The 24,508-nt window shown below is 35.9% G+C and overlaps 1 protein-coding gene across 18 annotated transcripts in view; it reads left to right on the forward strand.

The window, feature by feature from the left end:
* LOC139964551 (prolyl endopeptidase FAP-like) overlaps positions 1–24,508 on the forward strand; it is a 251,697-nt gene that overhangs the window by 160,435 nt on the left and 66,754 nt on the right. Inside the window, exon 1 of one of the 18 annotated variants that reach the window (XM_071966219.1) lies at positions 2,118–5,930. The exons of 14 other annotated variants lie outside the window; for them this stretch is intronic. In XM_071966219.1, coding sequence (XP_071822320.1) covers positions 5,877–5,930 — 54 coding nt within the window. In that variant the 5' untranslated portion in view covers positions 2,118–5,876. Of the gene's footprint in view, positions 1–2,117; positions 5,931–10,672; positions 11,193–22,189; positions 22,603–24,508 lie in introns of those variants that run through there. 3 more of the 18 variants (XM_071966220.1, XM_071966222.1, XM_071966225.1) reach the window with 3 other exon arrangements.

A 24,508-nucleotide genomic window follows, 5' to 3' on the forward strand; every position in this document is an offset into this window, starting at 1 on the left:
CCACCTCCCAAACAGCTGAGTTTATATGATGCCACTGAAAAAATGAATATTCATATTTATGCAAATTGATTGTTCCCTATACACTACAAGCATGAGCTACAGTGATGTGAAATAGAAACTTATTTTAATCTGACTTCAAAGACAGAAAGTTTGCAAAAATTTTGGATGTTTTGAAGGAATTTTTAACTAACGTCCGACCCCCTGGTTTTCAACCTTCTTTTCTTGGTGAACTCTATTTTATCTTCCTCATCTTTACAACTCCTTTGAGGAATTAAAATCAAAATTAGGAAAGTTGATTTGTAATTTTTCTCCCCAAAGACCCGCAAATGCCCTAAAGTTGTTTATGATGTTAGATTGTCTGAGCTGAACTTCAAGAGACTTACCATGTCTTTGTTAACTCTGAATCCTGAATTAAGTCTAACATACATGTCTTTTCCAGTTTTTCAAAATTAAATCTTAATCATATAACTATGTTTGCTTTCAAAATCAGTTGTTAAATGTCCTAATTGCCCAAGCGACATGGCACGCTTTTTCAAATTATCTGTGTCGATGGATTTTTGAGGTCAAGCGTAGTTTAGCTGTCGGTGAATTTATGGATGTATAATCCGATTCCACATTTGCACACAGATGTTTCTCACACAAATCACACTGCAGAAGTGTGTATTAACACTTTTATTAAGACCATAATTATTTGTGTTATATGAGACCAGATCTTCACTAATGAGAGTAGCTATAAATTTTGTTTGTTTGGATGGACATGCATGGTGATATAATTATGCTAACAGCATTTGAACAGAGAAGTGAATATACCCTAGCTAATTTTTAGTGAATACATGATTTAAACTCTGAACTCTGAACATGAAAATGTAATTATAATCATGAAATTAAATACTGAATTGTAAACTCTTCAGTTTTAATAACTCAGAACAGAATCAAACAATGATGGTTTGAAAAGTGATCTAAAATTTGAAGTGTCTTTTTGCGAACAGTACCTATCTCTCGTACCTTCAGTCCCCCCTTTCCTCATATTAAGTGTTTTTTGGTTGTTGAGAAAGTACACTGACTTGGTGGTGTGCTATCTATAATTACAGTACCTGAAAAGATTTTTTATTTCCTCTAAACCTCAAGAGTATTAAAGCCCTCCCAATAGTGCAGCTTGGTGTTTTGTCCGACAGATTCTTCTGGAATATGCAGCCGGCAATATCGAAGCTATTCTTAGACCCGAAACCATTTACCGAGTACCTCTCATTCAAAAAGCTAGCCGAGCTTGTATTATTGACATCACACCAGTAATTGGGTGGAAAAGAAAGTGACACTAACAATATTCTTTTTTAAATTTTTTTTTTCTACATCTGAAAGAAATTTAACAACTTTGACAATGCTTGGGATGTTCGATATTTAATCGTCCGTTCTTATTTTTAAAACGTCACAAACTTTTATTACTATAGTCCTCGTCTGGCTCTGCTCGTCTGGTTCGACACGAGAAACATGACGGGTCTGCGGGTTATATTTAGTTTTAATTAAATTTTCTGGTGAGTTAGCTCCAAAGCTATTTTGTATCTTTGAATTTGGCAGAAAATGATCTTGTTTTCTTGAATTGAAGGACTCGAGACATAGACTGGATTTACTCTGGCATCGCTTCCGTCACCCGTTTGCCAATCATCTGCTTTCCCCGATGATCTTGTCTTTATTTTTTATATCTTGCCTCGGCGGCCGTGGCAACTGTAATTTGATTGGCTGTAAGTGGAAATGATTTCCATTGCAGGCCTTTACCAGTGGGGCAAGGAATCTTCTTTTTTTCTGTTTTTTTTTTTGTTCAAAGTTTCGTGCATGTAGTAATCTCATAATGAAATCAGCCGAGAGTTTCATGAAAGGGTAATTAGTATTCATCGAAAGTAACCTTAAGATAAGGAAGGCGCATTTAAGCGTCTGGCCGGTGTCGGGCAGACATGTGGGTGTCTGATATCTATGTGTGGCATATTGCAAATTGGGCGGAGAGTCCTCTTGTGTATCCCGGTCGTCAAACACTTTGTCGTACCGCTTACATCTAGCCTGCATCCCCAAATTGAATTATAGCTCCTTTGGGAATTGGAAGAAAACACAGGTGGAGGTGTTGATGGTTAAACGAAAGATATTCATCTGATTATGATAAAACATAGGTAGGTCACACGCTGATGACGGAGGAGGAGAGAAAGGCTGACGAAGATCACCTCCTGGTTTCCATCTCACTTCGTGGCTAATTTCATCAGATATTGCCTCCAAGATCTAACACCGGCCTTGACGCGTACATAGCCTGATAGGAACTTTCTTGAGAGCAAAGGTAACTTTCGTCTCCTCCTTGTGATACATCTTGGACTGGATGGATTGGGATTTTGGAATTTTATTGTCTTTACTAGCTGTTAGGATATGATTTCATGAAATCATCAACTGTGAACCTTGTTTATGCCATTTTGAAGTTTTATATCGATTTTATCAGAGGTTTTCGAAAGTTGGAGAAGACATCTTTCAGTGATGTTTGCAAAAGTATCAGATATGCCTGGAAAGAAACAGTGTAATTTTATCACTTCAGTAAAATCTTGCGCTTTCATTCCAATGTGATAATTTTTTGTAGGGGTTTTAAAGACAAGTCGACGAGAACGTCATAAACGTCGTAAATGCAAGAATTTCCCCGAACGAACACTTTAATCTAATATTCATGTTCGAAAAGTCGAGCTAATCAGGTTCAATCTCGGAAGGGCAAATTGGGTTGAGTAAGTAATGTCTTACAATCAGAACATACTTCTTAGGTACGATCAGAAACGCCAGCTTTTTCAGTGTGAATTAAAATGCCCCTGGTGCGAAGCCGAGAGATATAATTGAATTAATATCCTCAGAATTAGAACATCCCCAACAGCTAAACTACTGTTCCTTGGGCATCATTAAGACCAAGTTAGAATGTCTTTGGATACAGGATTATGTTATATCCACCGACGGAGTCGGTAATTTCTACAAACGTAAGTTCCGACTTATCTTCGGCTGCAACCCACCAAAGAAAGAATCAAAAAGGTCTCCGTGACAATTTAGACGGAGTTGGTCGGAGAATTTTTTTATTACCTCGCCAAAGTGTCAATTATTCCCCTTCTTTTAGTCGGGGCATCGGAAGTGTCGTTTTATGTCTATATTTATCCAAGCAGCCTCTTTATCGGTAAATGAGAAGTTGGTTGATCAATTTCTGAAAATATTTTGTCAAAATTAACAGAGTGAGACTTCAAACAGTCAGGAAAGTAGTGGAAGAAGGATCGGTCATTTTTTATTTCAAGGTTACAAATTTTGCGGCTTTTTGTTCCGGAAATGAATCTTCACGGAGAATGAGGCGTTGGTTTTCTTTATTTGACGTGATACCGGGAAACTGCCGTCATTTATTTAATTGATGGAACCTCCTCTTCGTTAATTAAAACTTACATAATTTCTAACGACAAGTTTTGGCCAGCTGGTTCGAAGGCCACATCTGTATTATTATCATCGTCCGGCAGTAATAAATAAATGTTTTAGACTGTTGTAGTTACTGCCTTCTCTATTAGCCAGGAAACTTTTTTTTTCCTGTTGACTTTTTCATTTTGTTGCCGTTTACAGAGCAAACGATTTTCAAATCACCATCAGCTCTCGAATGGCTCTGTTTCATTTTCGTCATCAGTGTCCGTTAGTCTGTTAGTATATCTAGATGTCAGTTTTGAAGTTTGTAAACACACAAAGCCAATTAAGGCAGCTTGCAATGTGATGTTATCATTGGGAGAACTTATGTGGGTATGAGCGGATCAAGTGACACCATAAGTAAAGCAATAACCGATATACATTTGCCCAGCAGAAAGATTTGCTGGTAGACGGGAAGTTTAGCACGTTTTCTCTCTTGTATTTTTGTACAGTTGTCAGTATTATTATAAGCCATATACAACAGCTTCCTTTAAACATTTAGAAGCTTTTGAAAGGATTGGTGCCTGTAAGACGTTTAAAACAATTTCTTTTGTCAGTAAGGGAAAACCTCTCTAGAGAAGTACCTAAGCTACTTGAGAGTAACAGGTTCATTTTATATGCGAGTATGTTGTCCAGTGTTTCTATTAAGTTTTTTCCGGCCAATACTGAAGCACTTTAACTTCACCCGACTGTAGGACAACCAATCGTGTCTGGTTGATTGTCTACGAGAGCAAGACGTCGCAGATACGACTGTACTGCAATCTTGAAACTGCAGAAAAAGTTAAACTTCTCTGGGATATAATTAGACGTTTCATCGCTCACGAATCCAACCATTTCATGCCTTTTTCGATATTTATATCAGCGATAATTGACCTTCAATCTAGTTCTTATCTTTAATTCCCAGCATTTCATTCACCTTAATTCAGGCATATTTCCTTCTAGAGTGTTTCGCGCTGAAAATCCTCCAAACTATCAGTAAGACATAAACAGTTTCATGATATCGGATTTGGACGGTTGATGATGTCGGAAGTCTTCTCTTAAAGTCGATGATAACCATTTCTTTGCTGTCCGTCTCTGTGATGATGATGCGTGTCAAGGAAACTATTTAGAAAAAAGTTGAATTTTCACTTCTGGGAACTATTTTGCCACTGATTGGCGACAGACATTACATCGGTATCGAAGAATTTATTGATCGTTGTCCAGTAACTGAATGAAAATGTTGAAAAAATTCCACATGACAGTGTATTTAAACCAGTTCTGACCTTGCCTGTTGGTATAGACAGACACACATACATACACACCCACCAACATATATCTATATTTAGATATATATATGTATATTTGGGAGTTACAAGAAAATAACTATAACTTTATTCATATAAGTCTGTATTTGCCCCTGAAGATCTCATGATTGATGTTACATGAAGGTAGTACCAGTTCTGTACCACAGTTTACAGACGTTTATGTGAAAACATTGCTTTAGCAACGATTAAATACTAATAGTATAAAAGAGGGACCTTTTCACCATTCCTATTTAACATTTATGGATTGGATCGATCCTGCACGATGCTGCCTGCATGATGCTGGAAGATATATTTGTGAAATAGCATGTGAAAAGAAAGAAGAAAAAATTCCACTTTTTGCAAAGATTTTCAATGATTTGTTTCAAACATCTGGTACGTATTTGGCAGATATGTTCTCAAGTAGCTGAAGCAACCCTGACTCGTCGTTAATGTTAACGATAATTATTGTTTACCAGTTGGAGACCGTCGTATTTGTTTTGGATAATGAAATCTTCCGAGTTGCCAGCCAACCAGTGCTTGTATCTTGTACTAGTCTGGGGGTAATAATAATAAAAATTCAAAGGGAGTTTGGCCTGCTTTGCTTATTCTCATCAGTAACTTCAGTTTTACTGTCTTGCATATTTAACTTTCTTAAAGTACCACGCTCCAAGTGACTGGGAATTATTTGCAAACAAGTCAGTCGAGAATGCAGTAAAATTGCTTGCATTTGGAAAGATGTGGAGCATATGTTAATTAACAATCAAAAATAAAAAAATAAATAAATGAATAAATAATAAAAATAGAAACGGAAGGAAATAAAACAGAAGCACTTACCGACTGTCAAGAATACCATAACTTTTCCCTGGTTCACTTTATTTCTTGACTACAATGTACCGCCGAGGGTCTCATGTATTATGTCATGCCAAAGGGGGGGCACACGTGTATATGTGACAACAATTAGACTTTGCAACAAGCATCAACAACTTCATGAGACTGGAATGCTAGTCCTCGGTAATCAACCGATGACTGCCAATTGAAGGAAGTTTAATAATCACAAAACTTTCTAGAGGATCGAGTGACAGCCTTCATTTTTCTGTCAAAAATTTTGGTGGGATTTATGAGATATTTGTTGTGTTTGCAACGATGCATTCTGGGCATATTAAAGCCTCTGCAGGAGCATCTCCTGCTATAAAAGTGGTAAGCAATTTTCATATACTTTTTTTTTTTTTTTCGTAATTTTGTTTGTTCAGATCAATTTTTTGTTGTCAGTGGTAAACAGTATCATGATACATTTCACAAGCAAAACTTGGAATGTTTTAAACAATTAAAGGACAATTGATCAAAGTAAAATATTATATGAAAATATAGGGTTCATGCATAAGTTTGATTATAATGTTCTACAATTTTTTTCCTCAGCCCAGACCTTCCCCTCCTACAAACAAAGCTGACATTTTCATACTTGGGAGTAATAATTGAAACTTCTTTTTTTTTGGGGGGGGGGCAGGGGGATGGGGTTGGTCACCTGAATAGGCCAAACGTTGAGTATATGCATGGACATTTCTTGGTATTACTGATTTGAAAAAGGTATGGGTTGGAGGGGTGGGCCGGGGGTTGGAGGGGGATCATATTCTTTGTATTCATATTTCTTTATTTTGAGCACTGCATGTGTCTGAGCTAACATCAAATGTATATTTGTCAGGCCGTTTATTTTATTATTATTTTATTATAGGGGTCTCTTATCATCTAAGACTAACATTAGACGTATGTCAATAATGGACCAGTTCATATAAATCTGGGCTTTAAGACAGGGGGCCTATGAAAGATTTCGATTTGGCCCACTAAGTGAAAGCGGCCTAAAAATTGTGTACTTATCATTTTGTACTAATCCTGTATGCAGGCCGTTAAGGCAATTGAATACTCCATATGTGTCTAATCCTACACATTACTCAGTGTTGATTTTAAGTGACATTTTGGCTCTCCTTGGACCATGTAGAATGTTTTTTGAGAATCTTTGGTATAAAGTAAACCCAAATTTTCATTATACATAACATAAATCAAATGTACCATTGAGGGCAACCATGCATGTAGACACCATCTTCTGCCAAATTTCTTAAACGTTATCTCCTGATTGACGATTATATTGGCATTACCACATTATTCCAGGTAAAACATTGCATAGGTCTGTCAATCAACGGGTACTGTATTCTTGCTGCATATCGTCTATCTTGATTTTTTATTTATATTTATATTTTTTTGTTTTTGTGTTGTATCAACACCGCCATTGCAGATGTAGATTCAGTTCACAGTGATAATCTAGAATCCTCGCAAACGCAGTTGTACACGATTCACTCTACAAGATTATCAGAAGAATTTCTTTGTATCTTGTCTAACAGAAATAAAAATGCATCTTAATGGATGATACAAATTTCAGCCCCCCCCCTCCGGAGGGAGAAGTCATTACTCAGTGGCCCAAATGTAATTATCAGATTGGGTTTGAGTAATTTGAAGGAATATATACATTTTCCTTTTCCTAAATGTGGCTTTGATGATAGGTTGCAGCCATCCATAATCTTTTTTCATAAGCTAGTATAAAAATGAGACATTTGTAATCCATGTCGGAAAATTTTCCCCGCTGGGATATTTTATATGCTATGTGAAATGTCGCACTAAATCCTGCAATTTCTGTCAAACTGGAGAGATGAGTCTTTTGAAGAAACAACAAAACAAGAAAAAGGGAGATAAAAACGTAAATACAAAGCCTGCTTTTTATGTAAGTTCTCAAGAAACAGATTAAGAAAATCCACCCACGTCTTATATTTCAAATATGCTATCTGTGCGGTGTAGATGCCATGCAAATTGTGTTACCATGGTGATGGAAAGAGAGTTATAACTAATAACTCATATACAATGTGCGCATAAATAGGGTACATTTGTTCTGCTTTAATTCTGAGAAACACCCCATTGAAGAAAAGAGTCTGTCTTGTTCCGCGTTATATAGTTTCATCTCTTTGGGCGTAAAGATTTCTGTTGCTATGGCAACCAGAAAATACATTGATAAATTCCTTAAAGGCATCCGGTATATTTCCAGCCCACAGAATTGCAAACAAATTTGCTAGAGATTGCCAATCATGGTGGAAACTAAGACTAACAACAAATTTACGAGAGAAAATAATTTTTGCCATAAACTAATTTTGTTGATAAATTGCTTTGAAGTTATTCCACATGTCCTGTTTCCATTGGCCCCCAATTTGTTTTTGTTTTTTTGATGGTCATTGATGTACAAAGGGTGACAATATGTGTTTCAAAAAGTATATTTACAGACCGAGTACGAACACAGCTTTAAAGTACGTATGATAGTAAATGAGATAGTAAAATCTTGATGACAAGGTGAAGAGAGGCAGGATGGAAGTTATTTCACAGTTATTAGCTGACAGAAAATATATCACCAGAGTTTTGGAGTCTTTCAGAATTTTCTGACTTTTAATGGCAGAAAGTGGCTTTGAAGTCTCTGTCCTATACACGGCAAAGCCAAAACGCAATGAGTCATTGAGTGATGTGAGGTTCCAATTTGAGACTTAATGAAAGGTTCAAAAATCAATACACAGTTCAATGGTATCATGTGAGGGTCCTGTGTTGAAATTATTGACAAATTGGAGGGGCAGGGAGAGAGGGGGGGAGGAAAAGATTGTCTGCGAGTTTTTTTAAGAGATACATTTCTACGCATTTTATCTTCATTTCAGTCCCCAGCAATATACTTTTGATAATCTCAGCGTGAAATATAACACGAAACAGAAAATGCAATTACTGGATCCAGAGATGCTTATTATACTTGGTTGGTGTGTTTGGAAGAAGATATTGTGATATATTATTAAAGGGAAAGGCTTGTTACCTTTTTTTCATAGCTTTTGTTCAATATTGTTTGCAATATGTTGCCTAAATTCCTTACAAACTGACTACATTTGAATATCTAAGGTACTGGACATAGTAAAGGGGACTTCCTCACATACATTTGCCACAACCTTGTACCACAGGTGCATGGGCAAAGCTAGTGCTTAACGCAATGTTTTCAAGAGCCTTTTAATTCAACCCACAGAAATTTGTGTCAGGGGAAAAGCATAGAAGAGGGGCTTAAAGTAGCTTATGCACACTTAAGTGAGTTTGCATGGCGGCTAATGGAGCCTATATTTTAAAAATACAGATGAACGTTAAAATTCTTGCAATATAGTAACAAATGTGTAGGCTAAATTTACTACCATAACGTTGCATGTACGGAGTATATAACCTCCACAGTGATTGTTGCTTTAGTGTGAAATGTTTAGGCTATATATACTAATAATAATAAAAATAATAAAAATTTATAAAGCGCAGACATATCCACCGATAATGGTGCTCAAGGCTCATCACAACATTACCCTAGTCAACGATAACCTGTCAAACTTAACAAACAGCACCCAGCTGACAGTTTTATCTCACAGGTCCCCATTTATACACCTGGGTGAAGAGAGGCAATGGAGATAAAGTGCCCAAGGACACAACGTAATGATCTGGCCAGGACTCGAACCTGCAAACCTTAGATCACAGTCCACTGCCTTAACCACTTGACCACAACGCTCTCAAAATCTCTAGATTAACTACCATAACGTTGCATGTACTGAGTATACAATATAATCTCCACAGTGATTGCATGGTGATAACTTCATCAAGTTTTCTTAGTAACGTCATTCTTTGAGTTTTTTTTAGTTTGAATCACTGTTTAATTACTTCCAAATCTACTAGAAATCCCCAAAATGGTCACATAAACCAATTTGGTTAAATTAAATTTTTTTGTGCTGCCCATTTCTATATAGCTGTGGATTGTTATTTCCCTGATTGAGAGATTTAATTGTCTAATTTGCATAATAAAACTACCAGATGTTAGGAATAATTTGATGGTTGAGCTATTGCCAACGTTGAGAAGTTTTTAATCAATCGTTAAATATTGAGACAGCAAGTGCATTTACGTATATGGCTTCTCATCGTTAACAATTTGAATGAAATGTAGATTTTCAACTCTTCTAGCATAAAAGTTCATAAAAAGTTTGTAAACCTCATGGACAACTATGTAATATTTACATTCGTTTGAAGATTTTTTTTTCTTTTCCCTTTGATCTTCATCAACTGATATGTAGTAGGCTATAGGCTTGTTTAATCAAGAGGCCAGGAAATTAAAGATGACATCAGTTTCTTCCTGCAGCAAACATCCCCCTCTCCCTAAGATAAATTTACAAGACAGATGAGATTGTAGCGTAGATATTAAAATCTCTTTTTATATTTTGCGGCTGAAGTTAAGGCATTCATGTATGTGCTTTGAATTTTTAATTGGATCAAACTCATGTTTTTTACTCTTTTAATTCTGACTCTTTCTGCTGTCCACGTCTTCTTGGGCGTTTATTGTGCGTTGCTACGTAGACCTTCTTACAATATATAATAACCCACCGTTGGCAACGGTAACAGGTGTTATTTTTTATGATCATTTTTAATCTGAATCATCCTATTGTCTTTTATTGTCTATCTCTCTGAATCCTCTCTTGTTGTTTGTTTCGGCTATCGCCGACACGGTATTGGATCGCACTCCTGCGAATCAATGACAGTCACGTTTTCCCAGGATTTTCTGATTTTAAGTTTCCCACCTTCTCTGTGTGTTAGTCCCTGCCAGTGCATTTGTTCACCTGTGCTCATAACCACGCAGGGTACAGGCTATTATTACCGTCGTGTCTCCCGGCCATTTTTGACACAATTCTTTTTTTTGCTTTTGTTGTTGTTGAGTGTCATGTGCAAGGAAACAATTTTTTGCTGTTTGTCAAGTGGTGGGGGGTGGGAGAGAACCGGAGCACTTAGCCATATCACGGGGTTTCACATTTCCGCGTTCGCCGGGTGCCGCTCTGAGCAACAACAAAAAATAAGATTCTAGATGTATAAATTAGTCTCCGGAGAACTTTAGCCTTGAGCATTCCTGATCACGAAAGCTTAAGGGCGGAGGTTTTTTATGAGCGGATTGACTGATGATTGTTCGGAAGATGACTTCTCTAGTATCCATCAACTCCCAGTAGACTAATCAGGCGGCTGAAATTAGTTTGCCATACCAGTGTCTCTTAATCATTAAATAAATGAATTTTACAGACGCAAGTTCAGCAGAGGTGGAATTCCTCCTGTCTTGAGAGATTTCTGCGAAACGGTGGAAAATAAACAGCTGTTTACTTCTACTTTTCTGGTTGGTGGTGTGCAAGGCAAGGAAAGACCAACCTTTATACAATCATTTGTTGGTTTTGGTTTATTGAAAGCTGAGGTTATTTCTGAGTTGAACAGCCGCCACATTTCTGCTTCTTGTTTGTCAACATTGGGGAAAGTTCTTAAATCTTATAATTTTTTGGAGGAACAAAGATGGTTAAATTATCGTACCAGCAGATTCCAATCAAAGTGGTAAGAGTCATCTTGATTTTTCTATTGATTGTAAAACATTGTTTTATGGTACAAGTATTTTCATGTTACATGGGAAGCTTGATTGCTATAATTTATTACAGATCATAATTTATGATCGTTTTGGGCTCTAGCATCGGTTACTTATTAGTGCTAAGAGCTTTAGTTTTTGGAAAGGAATGGATTTGTAAGAATATGGATAAACCAGTACTTTTAGGTTTGAAAAAACAAACAGAATGGAACTGTTTTGAATAACAATATTTCAAGATCAAAAATACTGCAAAAAAGTAACTTTTCGTGCAAAAGTTATGGACTAGAATCCTTTCCAAAGTAGCATACTGTTTGTATCTTCAGACGTACATGATGTGTTTGTTCCATATGGGTGCATGAAACCACGTTGATCGTAAAGAAATCAACAAAGGTGAAAAAGTGGCAATATCATTTCAGTGTATTATGTAAAAATATTTGAATGTAAAGCATGGGCAATGAAATTCCACGCTCTAAGCCTGCAGAATTTCTGCACTGACTGGTCAAACTGTATTTCCTTTGCACAAGAACTTTATTCTATACAACTCCAATTACAATCTATTGTTTCCTTTTCCTCTTTACTTCTTGTCTGGGATAATTACTAAAAGATAATTAACTTCATCAGTGGTATTATTTTTTAAATTGTAAAGACAGAATATGATGGATATATTCAGGCACTGTGTGAAAGTAATAATTTATATGTCATTATAGCAATTTTAGCTAAGTGTTATGAAGTCATGTTTTGACAATATTTATATATGCACTCTGTTCAAAGTATCTCTTTCAAGATCCGGCTTCACAAATTAGGATTCACAAATGATTTTGAGTTCGTTAGCATCATGATTGATCCCTGGAGTAAGGCAAAATACTGCATGTCACCAAAACAGGACTAATATTGTTCGATACAGGAGGTATGGTGACCTTCGTTACCAGTTTCCCAACCTCTGGACAGACAATCACTGTCCATTGTCTATATAATTGGTCTAAGGTTGTCTGCATATAAAGCGAGAGGCCCTGGCTCGAATCCCGGTGGAGGCTGGGAGTTTTTTCACTGTACTGGAATCTGGATTTTCCAACCATTATCATTTGTAAAGTAAAAGTTTCATTCAAATCTTGATACATTGCATCTGAGTGAACATCTGAAACTGTTAATAGGGTCTCGCTTAAACCCTCGTATAAACTATATGGACAATGTTTCAGCCGAGATGGCATGAATTACTTCTGTACAACATATGCTTGGGTCAAATTAAATCTCAGAAAGTTCATGGTTGTAACTCATGTCTTGTCAAATGATGCATTAAGAGACAAATAAATTGTTTATGTAGGTGAGACATAGGGTAAAGTAAATTAAACTTCACAACTGTTTGTGACTGAAGATGGCTTGGGATGTTACTTAGGATATTCCTTGGGATATATCAGCAGTAGACTTGGGATACTCCTTGGGATATATCTCCAGGTGGCTTGATATCCTGGGAAATGTCTACAAGTAGTGTGGGATATTCGTTGGGGATATGTCTACAAGTAGTGTGGGATATTCCTTGGGAAATGTCTACAAGTAGTGTGGGATATTCCTTGGGAAATGTTTACAAGTAGTGTGGGATATTCCTTAGGATATGTCTAAAAGTAGTGTGGGATATTCCTTAGGATATGTCTAAAAGTAGTGTGGGATATTCCTTGGGATATGTGCATATGGCTTGGGATATTCTTTAGAATGTGTCTGCAGAAGGCTTTGAATGTTGAAACTGATGTGGAAACAATAATAATTTTGTCATTGTCTGACTTTGAGTCTCCAACTATGCCCAAACACAACTCTTCCATGTACATAGAATAAAATATCTAAAGAATCTCCCCCCCTCTCCCCCTCCTCACCCCCTTTGCAAAACAAGCTAGTAAATAACAAATTGTAATGGCACATATAAGACCTCATCTTGTTCCATTCCAACTACAAACTTGCTAATTTCAGAATAACCTTGGGACCAAAAAAATACAACTTCGCAATGAGAATTTGCATAGAAAATGAGAAATGAAACAGATCATTAAACGCAATGAATCATGCCGTCTGGAAATTTTCATCCCACCGATAGGATCGACAGGGAAGTTAAACACGTAATAGATGCTGTCGTGCAGTATATGAGACCTATGGCAAATAAATTATTTCAAGTAATTGTGGAATTGTGTAATCAAGCATATATGCTATACATCTCCACATTTTTAAAGTGCCACAAGCCTTCAAACTGTTTGGCTCATACAATATGAATACTCTTTTAAGAAACTAGGAATATCTCAATTTTTAAAGGTTAATTACTAAAATTTTCCATAAATTTGTTTTTTGATACTAAAATCAAATGACAATGAAATTCATTAAAAACTAAATTGGCATAAGCTTTCTTTTAAAATAAAAAAATTAATTAATTGGACAGTTTTGATACTCTTCTTGTATAGGACTCAGTTGATTAATATAAATCTATAAAAAGCAATATTAAACAAAATACAACCACAACATAGGCTAACATAATGTTTACTATCAAATCAAGTCATTATTTTCTCATTTAATTGACTTTCAGTTTGTGACATAAACCTGTAATGTAATTTGATTATTTATAGATGGTGTCAAAAGTAAGGCTTGTTCTCATTAAGCAAGTCATATGTATCATAAGAGGCAGTCCTCCATGTAGATGCAATGAGAGTGTCTGTACTGACTTGACAAATCTTTTGTTCTCGGTCTGTTGTATCTGGATTTTGTTCCTCTTATTTGGTATTAAACAATTTTAGGTAGTTTTCTTTTGAAAATGAAAGAAACAGAATGAAAGAGAAAGCTAGAGGCGGTGATATTTGAAGCAAGGAGGTGTTCGATACCCGGACGGGTCATATTAAGGTGTGTTTGTCATCCAAGAACAATCTACGATTTTCCCATCTGAAATGACTTTCTAAAATGAAAGATTCGAATTTGAGGTAAAATGTTGAATTGGAAGTTGAATTGGAAGCAAAATGTTGAATTGGAAGTGTAAGTTGGAATCCATAAGCCCTTGCCAGTTTCTCCCACATTTGTGGTTGCTTCAGCGTTGTAAAACTAACTGCTGATTATTATTATTATTATTTTTATTATTAAATAACTTCACTGTTACCTTGACTACTGTATTACTTTGTCCATTACTTTATTCATCTTGATATGATGACCTCATTCATGAGACTAGGTTTAAACATCTCCATGTAAAGTATAGTACTATTATTAACTATATTCTTTCACCATTTGAGTGAAGGGCGAAGAAGTTTTTGATGGACAATATAGTTGTTATTCCAATTGTCAGCATCCTTGAATTGTTAGGCTATAAAGTTGATCAAAATCTGGAAGAAATTTCGGCCGTTTAAAGGGTTTGCAATAAGCAAAATGAAAATGAACTACCTTGAATTAACGGGACACAAAAGTTTGCTCGGATTGATTTATCTGTTGGGTAATTAGCTAATTCATAAGCAACTAACACTTCATTGATTGTAACCACAATTACATCTGCTTAAATTTATATATGTCAATATCACATGACATAGTCAGAACAATGCAAGGTTACCTACAATTTACTAATACAAAAGAGCAGCTTTTAGCAAACAACGAGGTGTGAAGGTCACTATTTCCGGAATTTGTTAATTTTTAATGGCACTATCAATTAATAGCTGACAGAAAATGAAATATGGAAAATTTTGTTTGAAACATCTGACCTCACCTACATACTTACTGATGCGTGAAAAGTATACAATTGGCATATACCAGTGACCAAGGATATTGCATATGTGGGAGGCAATTAAGGAAAAACCTTTAATCTTGATGTGAAACTAATTTGTTGAATAGAATCATCTAGCCAATAGAGGGCGCTGTTTCAGCTCCATAGTCAAACAAGGTATCAAGTCTGATTAATGATTTGTAATTCAAGGTATTATTTGATATGTCTAAAACTGGCAGAGAACTTTAATTTGTGATATCATCAGGAAAAATTCTATAAGGAAAGTGTCAGGAAAATACAATTTAATGGAAATGTTCATATATTTTTTATGATAAAAAAATATCAAAATTTTTCATGTTAAAAGGGAAAGTTTACAAATTATTCAATTTGCTGCTGATGATAGTTCTGGATACAAGAAAAACTACAAAGCTTTAAGGGACTTTGTCCCCTCCCCCTGACTATCACCAGAGGCCCCTTTGGCGGGTTCCTGGACCCCTATTAAGCCAAATGGCTTCACTACACTGTAGTTTTCTTTTAAGTCTCTAGTCAAATGTTGCTCTCCAAATGTCTGACGAAGCCAACGGACCTACATCAACAAATTTACCAACATCATCTAAGACAGTTGCTTTAAGATCAGTTTCACAAAATCCACGGGACAAAGAAGAAAAACAAAGAAAGAAAGAATTTCATTCCTGACATTGCTGAAATAAATGTATACCTTCCTAGCGACAGCAATCTTGATTCGTTCGCTCGTACGATCGTATTCCACGCATCGGTTACCATGTTGATGCTTTCATGACATTTTGTCACCTCCATGTAGCAAGCCTCTCTCTCCTGTCTTTCTTCTTTTCCTCTCATTCTGTTTTGTTGTTGTCTACATCTTTTATGATGTTCCATAATGCTTTAGCAAACATCTCTCTCATCCTCTGCAGCTGAAGCGAGACGTAAAATAAACTAATCGGTAGAGGGCAGGGTTAAGAGTGGAGTCGAGTTCCACAGTTCGTTGGTCTGCCTTCGTGCTCTTTCCCAGTAGGAGATAGTGCTACTAATTGCATAATCAATCAATGTATGTTAAGGTTTGATCGGGACAATATCCAGTCATCTGGAAGTTATGGTTGGTTGTTTGTAGTTCTGTCCCGTTATGAGATATCTGTCTTGTGATAGAAAGAAAAACAAACTTTAAAGGAATATACATTTATAGCCATCCAAATTTCCATCTTTAAAATTTAATTGTTTGAAAAGTGAGACAAAAATCGATCAAATTGAAATTTCGCAAGTACTTTTTGTAGTTTGCTCAATTGATTCTGGGATTGCTTGAAAGGTTCCCTTTATTAAAAGAGACCATAATTGGTTAAATATAACAAAATGAAACTTTTTAAATCTGTTTATGAATGCATTCCAATATGGACATGCAGAAACCTATGGCTATCATAATATGTGACTTTCAATCATGTCTTGCACAGGCCCGTAGCCAGAGTAACTAATTTTTTTTTTGGGGGGGGGGAAGGGGCACATCAGCGCAGGTGAATTGTTTTCTTGGGGAGGGGTCTAAGGTCTAGATGCCAAATGATGCAATTTTTTCTACCTTTTTTCCCCATACATTTGTATTCCAGTTTTCAGGTTTCTTATAATAAAAAAAATAGTCATTTTGCACAACAGCAAAATTAATATCCTTGTATACAACCTTATCTTATTTCATATTGATCTAGAAATTTTAAAGTTCCCCCTGACTGATTTATTTAGGAGGCAAAACTATTATGGAATTGCCAGGCGACTCAAGGAATTTCTTAAAGGAGGAAATATAGTGCATGAGTCTTTGAGTAAACTTAAAATTAAGACGTCAAACGGTGAATGTTTGTGAGGCACAATAAAAAATAAATAAGGTTGTGCTATATAATATATAGTGTTGATTTTTGTGTGCACATGAGGTGGAAAGGGGGGTGTAAACCATGGCAGTGCATGGTTTAACTTCTTCGCTGCAAAAAAATTGTTAAAAACCTCTGGAATTAACATTATTTGACAGACTGACTTTACGCAAGCCACTGATCTCTTGCCGTTTGGAAAGGTCTTCTTAAAATCACTAATTTTTCAATGAATTATGGATCAGGTTTTTTGTTCAATGGAATTAAGCAATTTTTTGTAAAAAATGCATGTATGCACAGGTAGATCCTAAGAGATCTAAGGTAAGCCTCCTCCCACAGTATTCATTTCACATTAACTAGGTGGTAGCTCTAGAAACTTTAATAAATCAATTAAGTATTCATAGATTCCTAGAAGCCAAAGGTCTTTGCTTTAAAGCAGCCTTTGGAATTTACTTTGCTCCTCGCTTACCTGTCTCCCCACAACCTTAGCACTCTGGTTTTACCATGCCTAGAATGAACTGGTAACCTTTTAACAGTGTGCACCCTCTATGACCGGCACCTCCGGTCAATGCCCTTCCTTTTCATTCTACCGCCCAAAGTGCCAACATTTTGCTTCTTTTTTTTTTACTTGATTTGCCGATTACCAAACCTATGGGGATTTGCTCAAGATGATATAAGCAATTGATCAAATTGAGTTCTACTCTCCCATGTTGCTTGTACTGAATGAATGTTAATAAGTAATAACTTAATTACTGCATCCAATTATGGAGAGAGAAAAAAAACAAAAGGAAATATATTGTTGCTATGGCTCTTTGTTATATTTCAGTGTTTAAATCAAATACAAAGAACAGAATAAAAAAATAGTAATAAAAAAATAATAATAATAATAGTAATAGTAAAAACTAAAAATTGGGCCATTTTTTTTGGTTACTTTGAATTAAAACTATAGTTGCAATTAGCCAAGCTAAGCAGTGACATTGTCATGGGATTTTATTATTATTATAATATCATAGCAAAACCAACTGGTTTCGATGAATCATACAGTAACAAAGGTGTGTTTGGTTGATTCCAACTGCTGGCAATTTGGCGAAGCCAGGTGGCATATTACTCCAAAGAAGATTTCCAATCGTCCAAAATAGACAGACAAGTTTGTTGGTTTCTTAATTAATTTTTGGCACTAGTTTAACGTTAATTGGTAAGTAATTAATGCTTCTGCAGGATTCCTTAACGTTTCGTTGCCTCAGATCATTTTCTTCAAATGTAAATAGCAGATCAACGTAAAATTTTTCAATTTTTTGCGGTTACTTTCTTTCATATTTGAAACAATTCTCGATTATAGTCGTGATTCATAGCTTCAATTTCAAACTGTGTCAAAACTTTACCCAAAGTCGATGCAAGACCGCCGCTTTAATATCTGGCTTTGGGGTGCGTGAGATGTTTTATGCATTAATAGCTGACATCGTTTGCCAGTGCTATGCATAGGATATGCAAGAAGTGAGTCTTGCCTTAACACCTCAACAGAGGCGGATAACACTCGCAAAGGACAAAAGATGACATCTGAATTAATAGACTGAATTCATTTCTTTGTGACATATCGTCTGAAGACATGTCCTACTCTGGGATATGTTTTATTCGTATTTCGGTTTCACATGTCGATGCTGTTGTTTCTTTTTATCAAAGTCAATTCGAAGAGTGTAGTTTATGTTGTCCTATGGTCCTACAGGGGCTTCAGTTTGATTGTTCTTAGTAACACCTGTACGACGACGTAAAGTTTTTCTTACATTTGAAATCTAACGTGTTGCTTTATCGATTGGGAAAGAAATTACAAACAATATCTTGATATGCAGTTGTATCCGAGAAAATTTATTCATGAGCGTTCCAACCTTTTAGTTAGAAGCAGTGTCTTTTCTGCACTTAACCAACCTACTACCTTGGAGAAAATCTTTTATATTGCATTGTAAAAAAAAATTATTGATTTTGACAACTTTTCTTTTGGATGGAAGCTTGATGGTGGTTACCATTCTCTGGGAGCAGATTTTTTTTAATCGTAAATAATATTTGTTTAATTTCTGGGTTTTGTGGAAGACGGAGGCGCTTTTTTCAAAACATTGAGGAGAGGTATTCTTTTTTTCTTTCACCGAAAGTGAAAATGGTATATTTGTCTGTTTTTAATACAAAATAAATAGAGAATTGTAATAACTGGTAACAGTCTTGCACTGCACCCCTCCCCCACCCCCACCCTCAATTACCCCTTCCAAGGTCACTGTTCTCCTCCTTAACATTCCACAGACACCGGTTAGGCTTTTTATCTATGCAAACAGTAAAAACACAAAATTTTGAAAACATCCGAATTGGATAAACATTTTTTATTTTGCAATAACCAAGTCTTTCTTAATCGTGGCCTTCAGATATTGCAAATCTTGGACTTGATCAAAGATTTGAAAATCCATCTCATAGTCTCTTTAAAGTTGACGGAAGTCATTTTATTTCTGAAGACTGGTACAATCTCCCGTGAATTGTTGGATCTAATGTGGTTGAATCGCTTCAATCAAGGACAGGCGATTGTATCTCTCACATCAGCCATCATTTTATCATTTATATCAATTCTACAGATGGATGATTGGTTTTGTTTTCCGTCCTTTTGCCAAATACTTCTCGATGAAAAAGAAATTTCAGCTCGTTTCAGCTCATTTTCTATTATTTATCGTCATCGTTTGTTTCTTTATTTCTTCGTGATAGTAATGATGGAACTTAAAGTTACATTTGGAAATCTGGGAGAGAGATCTCCCAAGGTGAAGAAAGTTTTATTTATTTACGTTGCGATGTCTTCCATCATGTATGCTTTGCAGCCAAACTGCAGAAGTCATGTTGTTAGAGTTTTGTCCGCTCGCTTGGGTATACACTCGGTTTCTCGTTTTTGATTTTGTCTCCTTTCCTTGACATTTGAAATCTATTTAAAACTTGGATTGGTGGATTAGATGGATCTACAGCAGGCCTGAAGGTTTTCTCACACTTCCAGCTGTTTTATATCCTGCAGTACTCAGACTATTTGGTCTACTTAGCTTAATACGAATATTCCCTTCGATCGGAGAGTAAGACTCGAGCTGCGATTTTTTGTTCCCCCGTGGTTGTCTGGGTTCGGAATCATTCCATGAATTTCTCATTAATAGAGAATACTTACTCATGTAATGCTTCCCTTCTTATTCATTTTCATATTCGGATGATTGAGCAAATTTTGTTTTGTGGCCCCCCTGCACTCTTTAATTTAAGTATGCGCGACAGCTTAAACCTCAAACTGTCTGCTCTGCAAATCTCTCTTGTTAAACATAGATAGCGTTGTCAGAATGACTTGACTTAAGACTCAAGTTTGTCCAACGGTTTATTCAAATTAGTTCAGGGACTTCTGTAATTAGATTGCATCTCTCCTTACATGTCAACGTGCAACTTCTGTACTCTGATCTTCCAAACCTAAGCTAATATCTGGTGTTCCTTAAAAACTCTGTCTTTGTGGAAATATGAAATCATTTAATGACAAAAATTTTCAAAGGTAACTAATGGTTGAAAACCGATGTCTCCATTCCACATTAAAGCACATGTTATTGTTGACCTATGTCTTGCTCTAAGCCTTTAATTATTAAATTATTTAATTATTTAAGTTGTTACTAAGGAGTCATGTTGGATTAGAGCCACCGTCATTTAAATTTGGCAAAGTCAAACTAAATTCCAAATAAGTGCAAGTTATACAGTGCATCCTTATGCATATATTTCTTGTTTGGTGTCGTAGTTCATCTGCAAAGTTTGTATTTCCTATACGTTAGAGTCCTAGGTAGTTTTAAAGTAACATATAACTTATGTTTCTACATACCTCCTGAACAATTTACTATGAGTTAGAGTCTCTGGTAGGTTGGTCACATGTATACATCATATGCTTACATATCTCTCTCGTAAAGTTTGCACTTAGTACCTACTACTGTATGTGTTGGGGTCTTGGGTAGCTTGGTTGCAGAACTAAAAAAATTCCCTGTACTTGTAGTTTGTATTTAATACAAACTAATATAAACTATATATGCTATCTGGGTAGTTTGGTTACATACTTCACATATATACATATATCTCATATAGTATGCTTATACATATCTCCTGTAAAGTTTATATTTGCTATAGAGTCCTTGGTCGTCTGGTGACCTCTAGGTGACCTCACATGTCTATCTATGTCTCATAAGTACATCATGTCTACATCTAATATCTCCTGGACTGTTTTGTATTTATTTTGCATAGGATTCCAGGTAGCTTGGTTATTGTATGTAGGCTTACTATACATCCAGCTTTGCCCATTGAATTTGCCAATATTTTTGGGCTACATATGTAACCTTTCACCTGTACCACACATAATACTTACAACTATACCACACACTATGTTTACATGTAAAATCTCCTGTACATTTTTGTATTTATTTTGCCTATAGGATTCTTAGATATAAGCTTGGTTCACCATATATATGTGTATTATTGCATCCAGCATGGCCTGTTAATTATATTGCATAATAACTGGGTTGCATAACTCTAGCTTGTACCTTCATCTCCTGTGCAGCTTCCTTATACCCGTTCATTTGCATCTGTCAGGGATATTTTGACCCATTCCAATTTTCTGATTTAATTAGTATCGCAGAACCAAAAACAACCCTTGTGCTTATATATTATTTACCTCCGTTACAATCACGACCAGCATCATTGATTAAATTCAGAGGATTCATGCATGTATGCCAAATAACTTTATTTTTCCTGTCAATAATTAAGTGTCTGCTGCCTCCTGTTATAATGGCCTGCTTGGCTTGCTCTGGTTTATAACATTAATACAGTGAGAACCCTATTGCAGGAAATGGAAGAATGTGAGAGTTGGTGATGTACAAAGTGCATGGTGTACAGATGCAATAGGGATGTGACATTAAACAAATATTAATTCTTGAAGGTTTAATTTGTAAACCAAAATGGGAGGCTTTCTTCGTTTTCCTTTTTGCAAAATTAAACGATGCATTAATTACAACCAGCCTGATTTTGCTCAAACTAGTAATTAGTAAACTATGTTACAGGATGATGAAACCAAACAAGGAGAAAAAAACAAAACACTTTGCTCTTTCAAAGTTTATTAGTTTAATCATTTCTAGGTCAGTGTTTTGCATTGTTCAATTTCTTAGATAGGAAAAAGCATAAAAGCTGTTATTCAGATTTCACAGTTGAAAACAACCTCCGTAAAAACAGGCCACTCTTGTTAAAATCGTCAGAGTTCACAAAACCATCCAAGTTGAAAAATATGTGAAATGGTAATCTATCTTTTTCATTGACAGTGTTATGCGATTAAGCAGACAATTTAAGTGTCTTACACATATAAGAGTTATCGAACGAACCAATCCACACGAAAGCAGCCCACAAGCTTTTTATTTTCCGTCTCTGGAGAATTTGACGCAAGTTGTATACGGGAGGCATTTTACTGACGGTATTTGCTTCCGATGGCAACGACATTTGGCTATAGTACCTTTGTTGCATTCCATCGGAGTTCAAGTTAACCGTTACGTTCAATACTGTTGCCTGGTGAAGGATAAACCCTGAGATATTTGTTTATATTAATCTGAGAGATGTAGTCCGAGGGGCAAATTGTCAGGCAAAGCTCATCTGCTTATCGGTGGACTGTTGGTCATATCCCGCTGGAGTGAAGAACGAGGTCGAGCCATCAACAAGTAACGAGGAATCCAGGGTTGATAACGACGACGACAACGGGCTGGTATTGAGAGAATCTGGGAATTTAAATAGGTAGACTGTTATCAATTAAGAGAATGTGGCTGTCTTTGAGGAGTTTTATCATCCTTGAATTTAAAGCCATCAGTTTTCTTGTCACCTCGGAATCGATCGATGTTTCTCCCGGTGTATTGATTACGGAAGGTAATGCATAGGCTGATGGTGATCATCTCATGGGAGATTTTTGTGAAATGTTCAAGATTGTCTCACAGGAAACTTTTCTTTGTATGGAACTGGAGTATTAAACTGAATCTTTTCACATTCCGAGAGGATGCCATGCGAAGGAAATCCATATATTGCGTAAAGTAAATTTTAAGTTTCTGGCTGGCGAATTCAAGATTCTCAATATGTCTTTGAATCTGGGGAAATACCCTTTGTTTGATTAAAATAATTCTTTCGTTCCGGCAACCGGCGGGCTTATTATAAGGCTACGCATTCGTTCTTCCTGTTCGATTGATTTTTGAGGGAAGAATGCGGTCTTGAGGCAATCTTATTCTCTATGGAATCTGACAAACTTTATGGTTTACCTTTGAAGATATCCTTTAAGCGTTTCGTGTGAAGATTTTGTGAAAACATGTCGTTCAAATGTGATAAGGATTTCTGCAAATGAATTTGTAGAGCTTTGTTGCTGTGGGCATGTGTTTTTTTGTTTTTATAATGCCAAAATGTGCATCACATAGAAGTTCTTCTTAAAGTCTGTGCAGTTTATTTCTGCAACAACAACAGATAGCTTGTTCAATTTGCAAAAGATCTGATCAGATAAGACTAAACATTTGAAAAGAAAGATAAAAGGAAGATCTACCTAATAAAATAATGTGTGGGATTTTACATGTTCATTCATATTGTGAAAATTGGATTGGTGCACTAAGAATCATTAGGCACCCATAGCAACAACATCCCTTGCCTAGAATTATATGCAGATAAAATGAATGTTTCAAGTTTAAAGTTTTCAAGATCAAATGTCATGATTATATTTAGCATATAAATTAAAACTATGTTGCAGTATTTTTTTTGTACATGTACATTTGCAAAAATTTGTCATTTTAGCTGCTTCTTGATATTTGAAGGTATGAAGTTTATTGTTGCTATGCAACATGCATCGATCGTGCTGTATCTAGGGAATTTTTCAATCCCATATCAAATCAAATCAAAAAGTGTTTCACCAAAAATAAAAAGCAAAATTTATACTTTTGAAACATCGTTTCCTTTTAAGGAGTTTCCTTATAAGGAGATTACCATCAGCTCTATGCAAATTGATCAAACACAGAACAATATGGTCGTCATTTTGTGTGTTCCTATTCTTCATATTTCATTAGGCCACTGTGCTCGTTTATTTTGGTTTTTGCCAGCTCTTGTCTTCGGTTTGGTGATCTAAAGGCAAATTATCAGTACAGAGTATATGTTTCTATGGCCACAGTTTGTTTGCTTTTTTGTCAATTTTTGGGGCAAACTTCAACAATATGATGTAACTGTTGTTGTATACATTTGGCATTCTCATTGAATTAATTGCGCATTAAATGAAAATTGAATAATGTAGATGTGAGGTTGGCTGCTTATTAAATAGATGGTAAAGTTGCTTGCATTTCTTATGGGTAGGAGTTAATATTACTGTAATTGGAACCACCTCCCCACCCCCCACCCCCCAAAAAATCTTACATCTTTGCAGTTTTAGTCACCTCAATCCAAACCAGAGGAAGGGGTTGGGCGTTTGGGTTCTTTGCAGCTAATTAAGAAAGGAAAAGGGTGACATTTAAGCAAATGGTTCGCAGGAAATAAAAATGAAGAGAAAATAAAGTGTGTATTCTCTCCTGAAGCAGGGAGGAGAGAAGTCTGAATGCTTTTCTCAAATATGATAATTACAAATTAATCCTTGTTTCACAAATAAACCTTGAACATCAAAACTGATTACTAAAATTGTTTA

The sequence above is a fragment of the Apostichopus japonicus genome, chromosome 23, assembly GCF_037975245.1.
Source record: "Apostichopus japonicus isolate 1M-3 chromosome 23, ASM3797524v1, whole genome shotgun sequence".
Lineage (NCBI taxonomy): Eukaryota > Metazoa > Echinodermata > Holothuroidea > Aspidochirotida > Stichopodidae > Apostichopus > Apostichopus japonicus.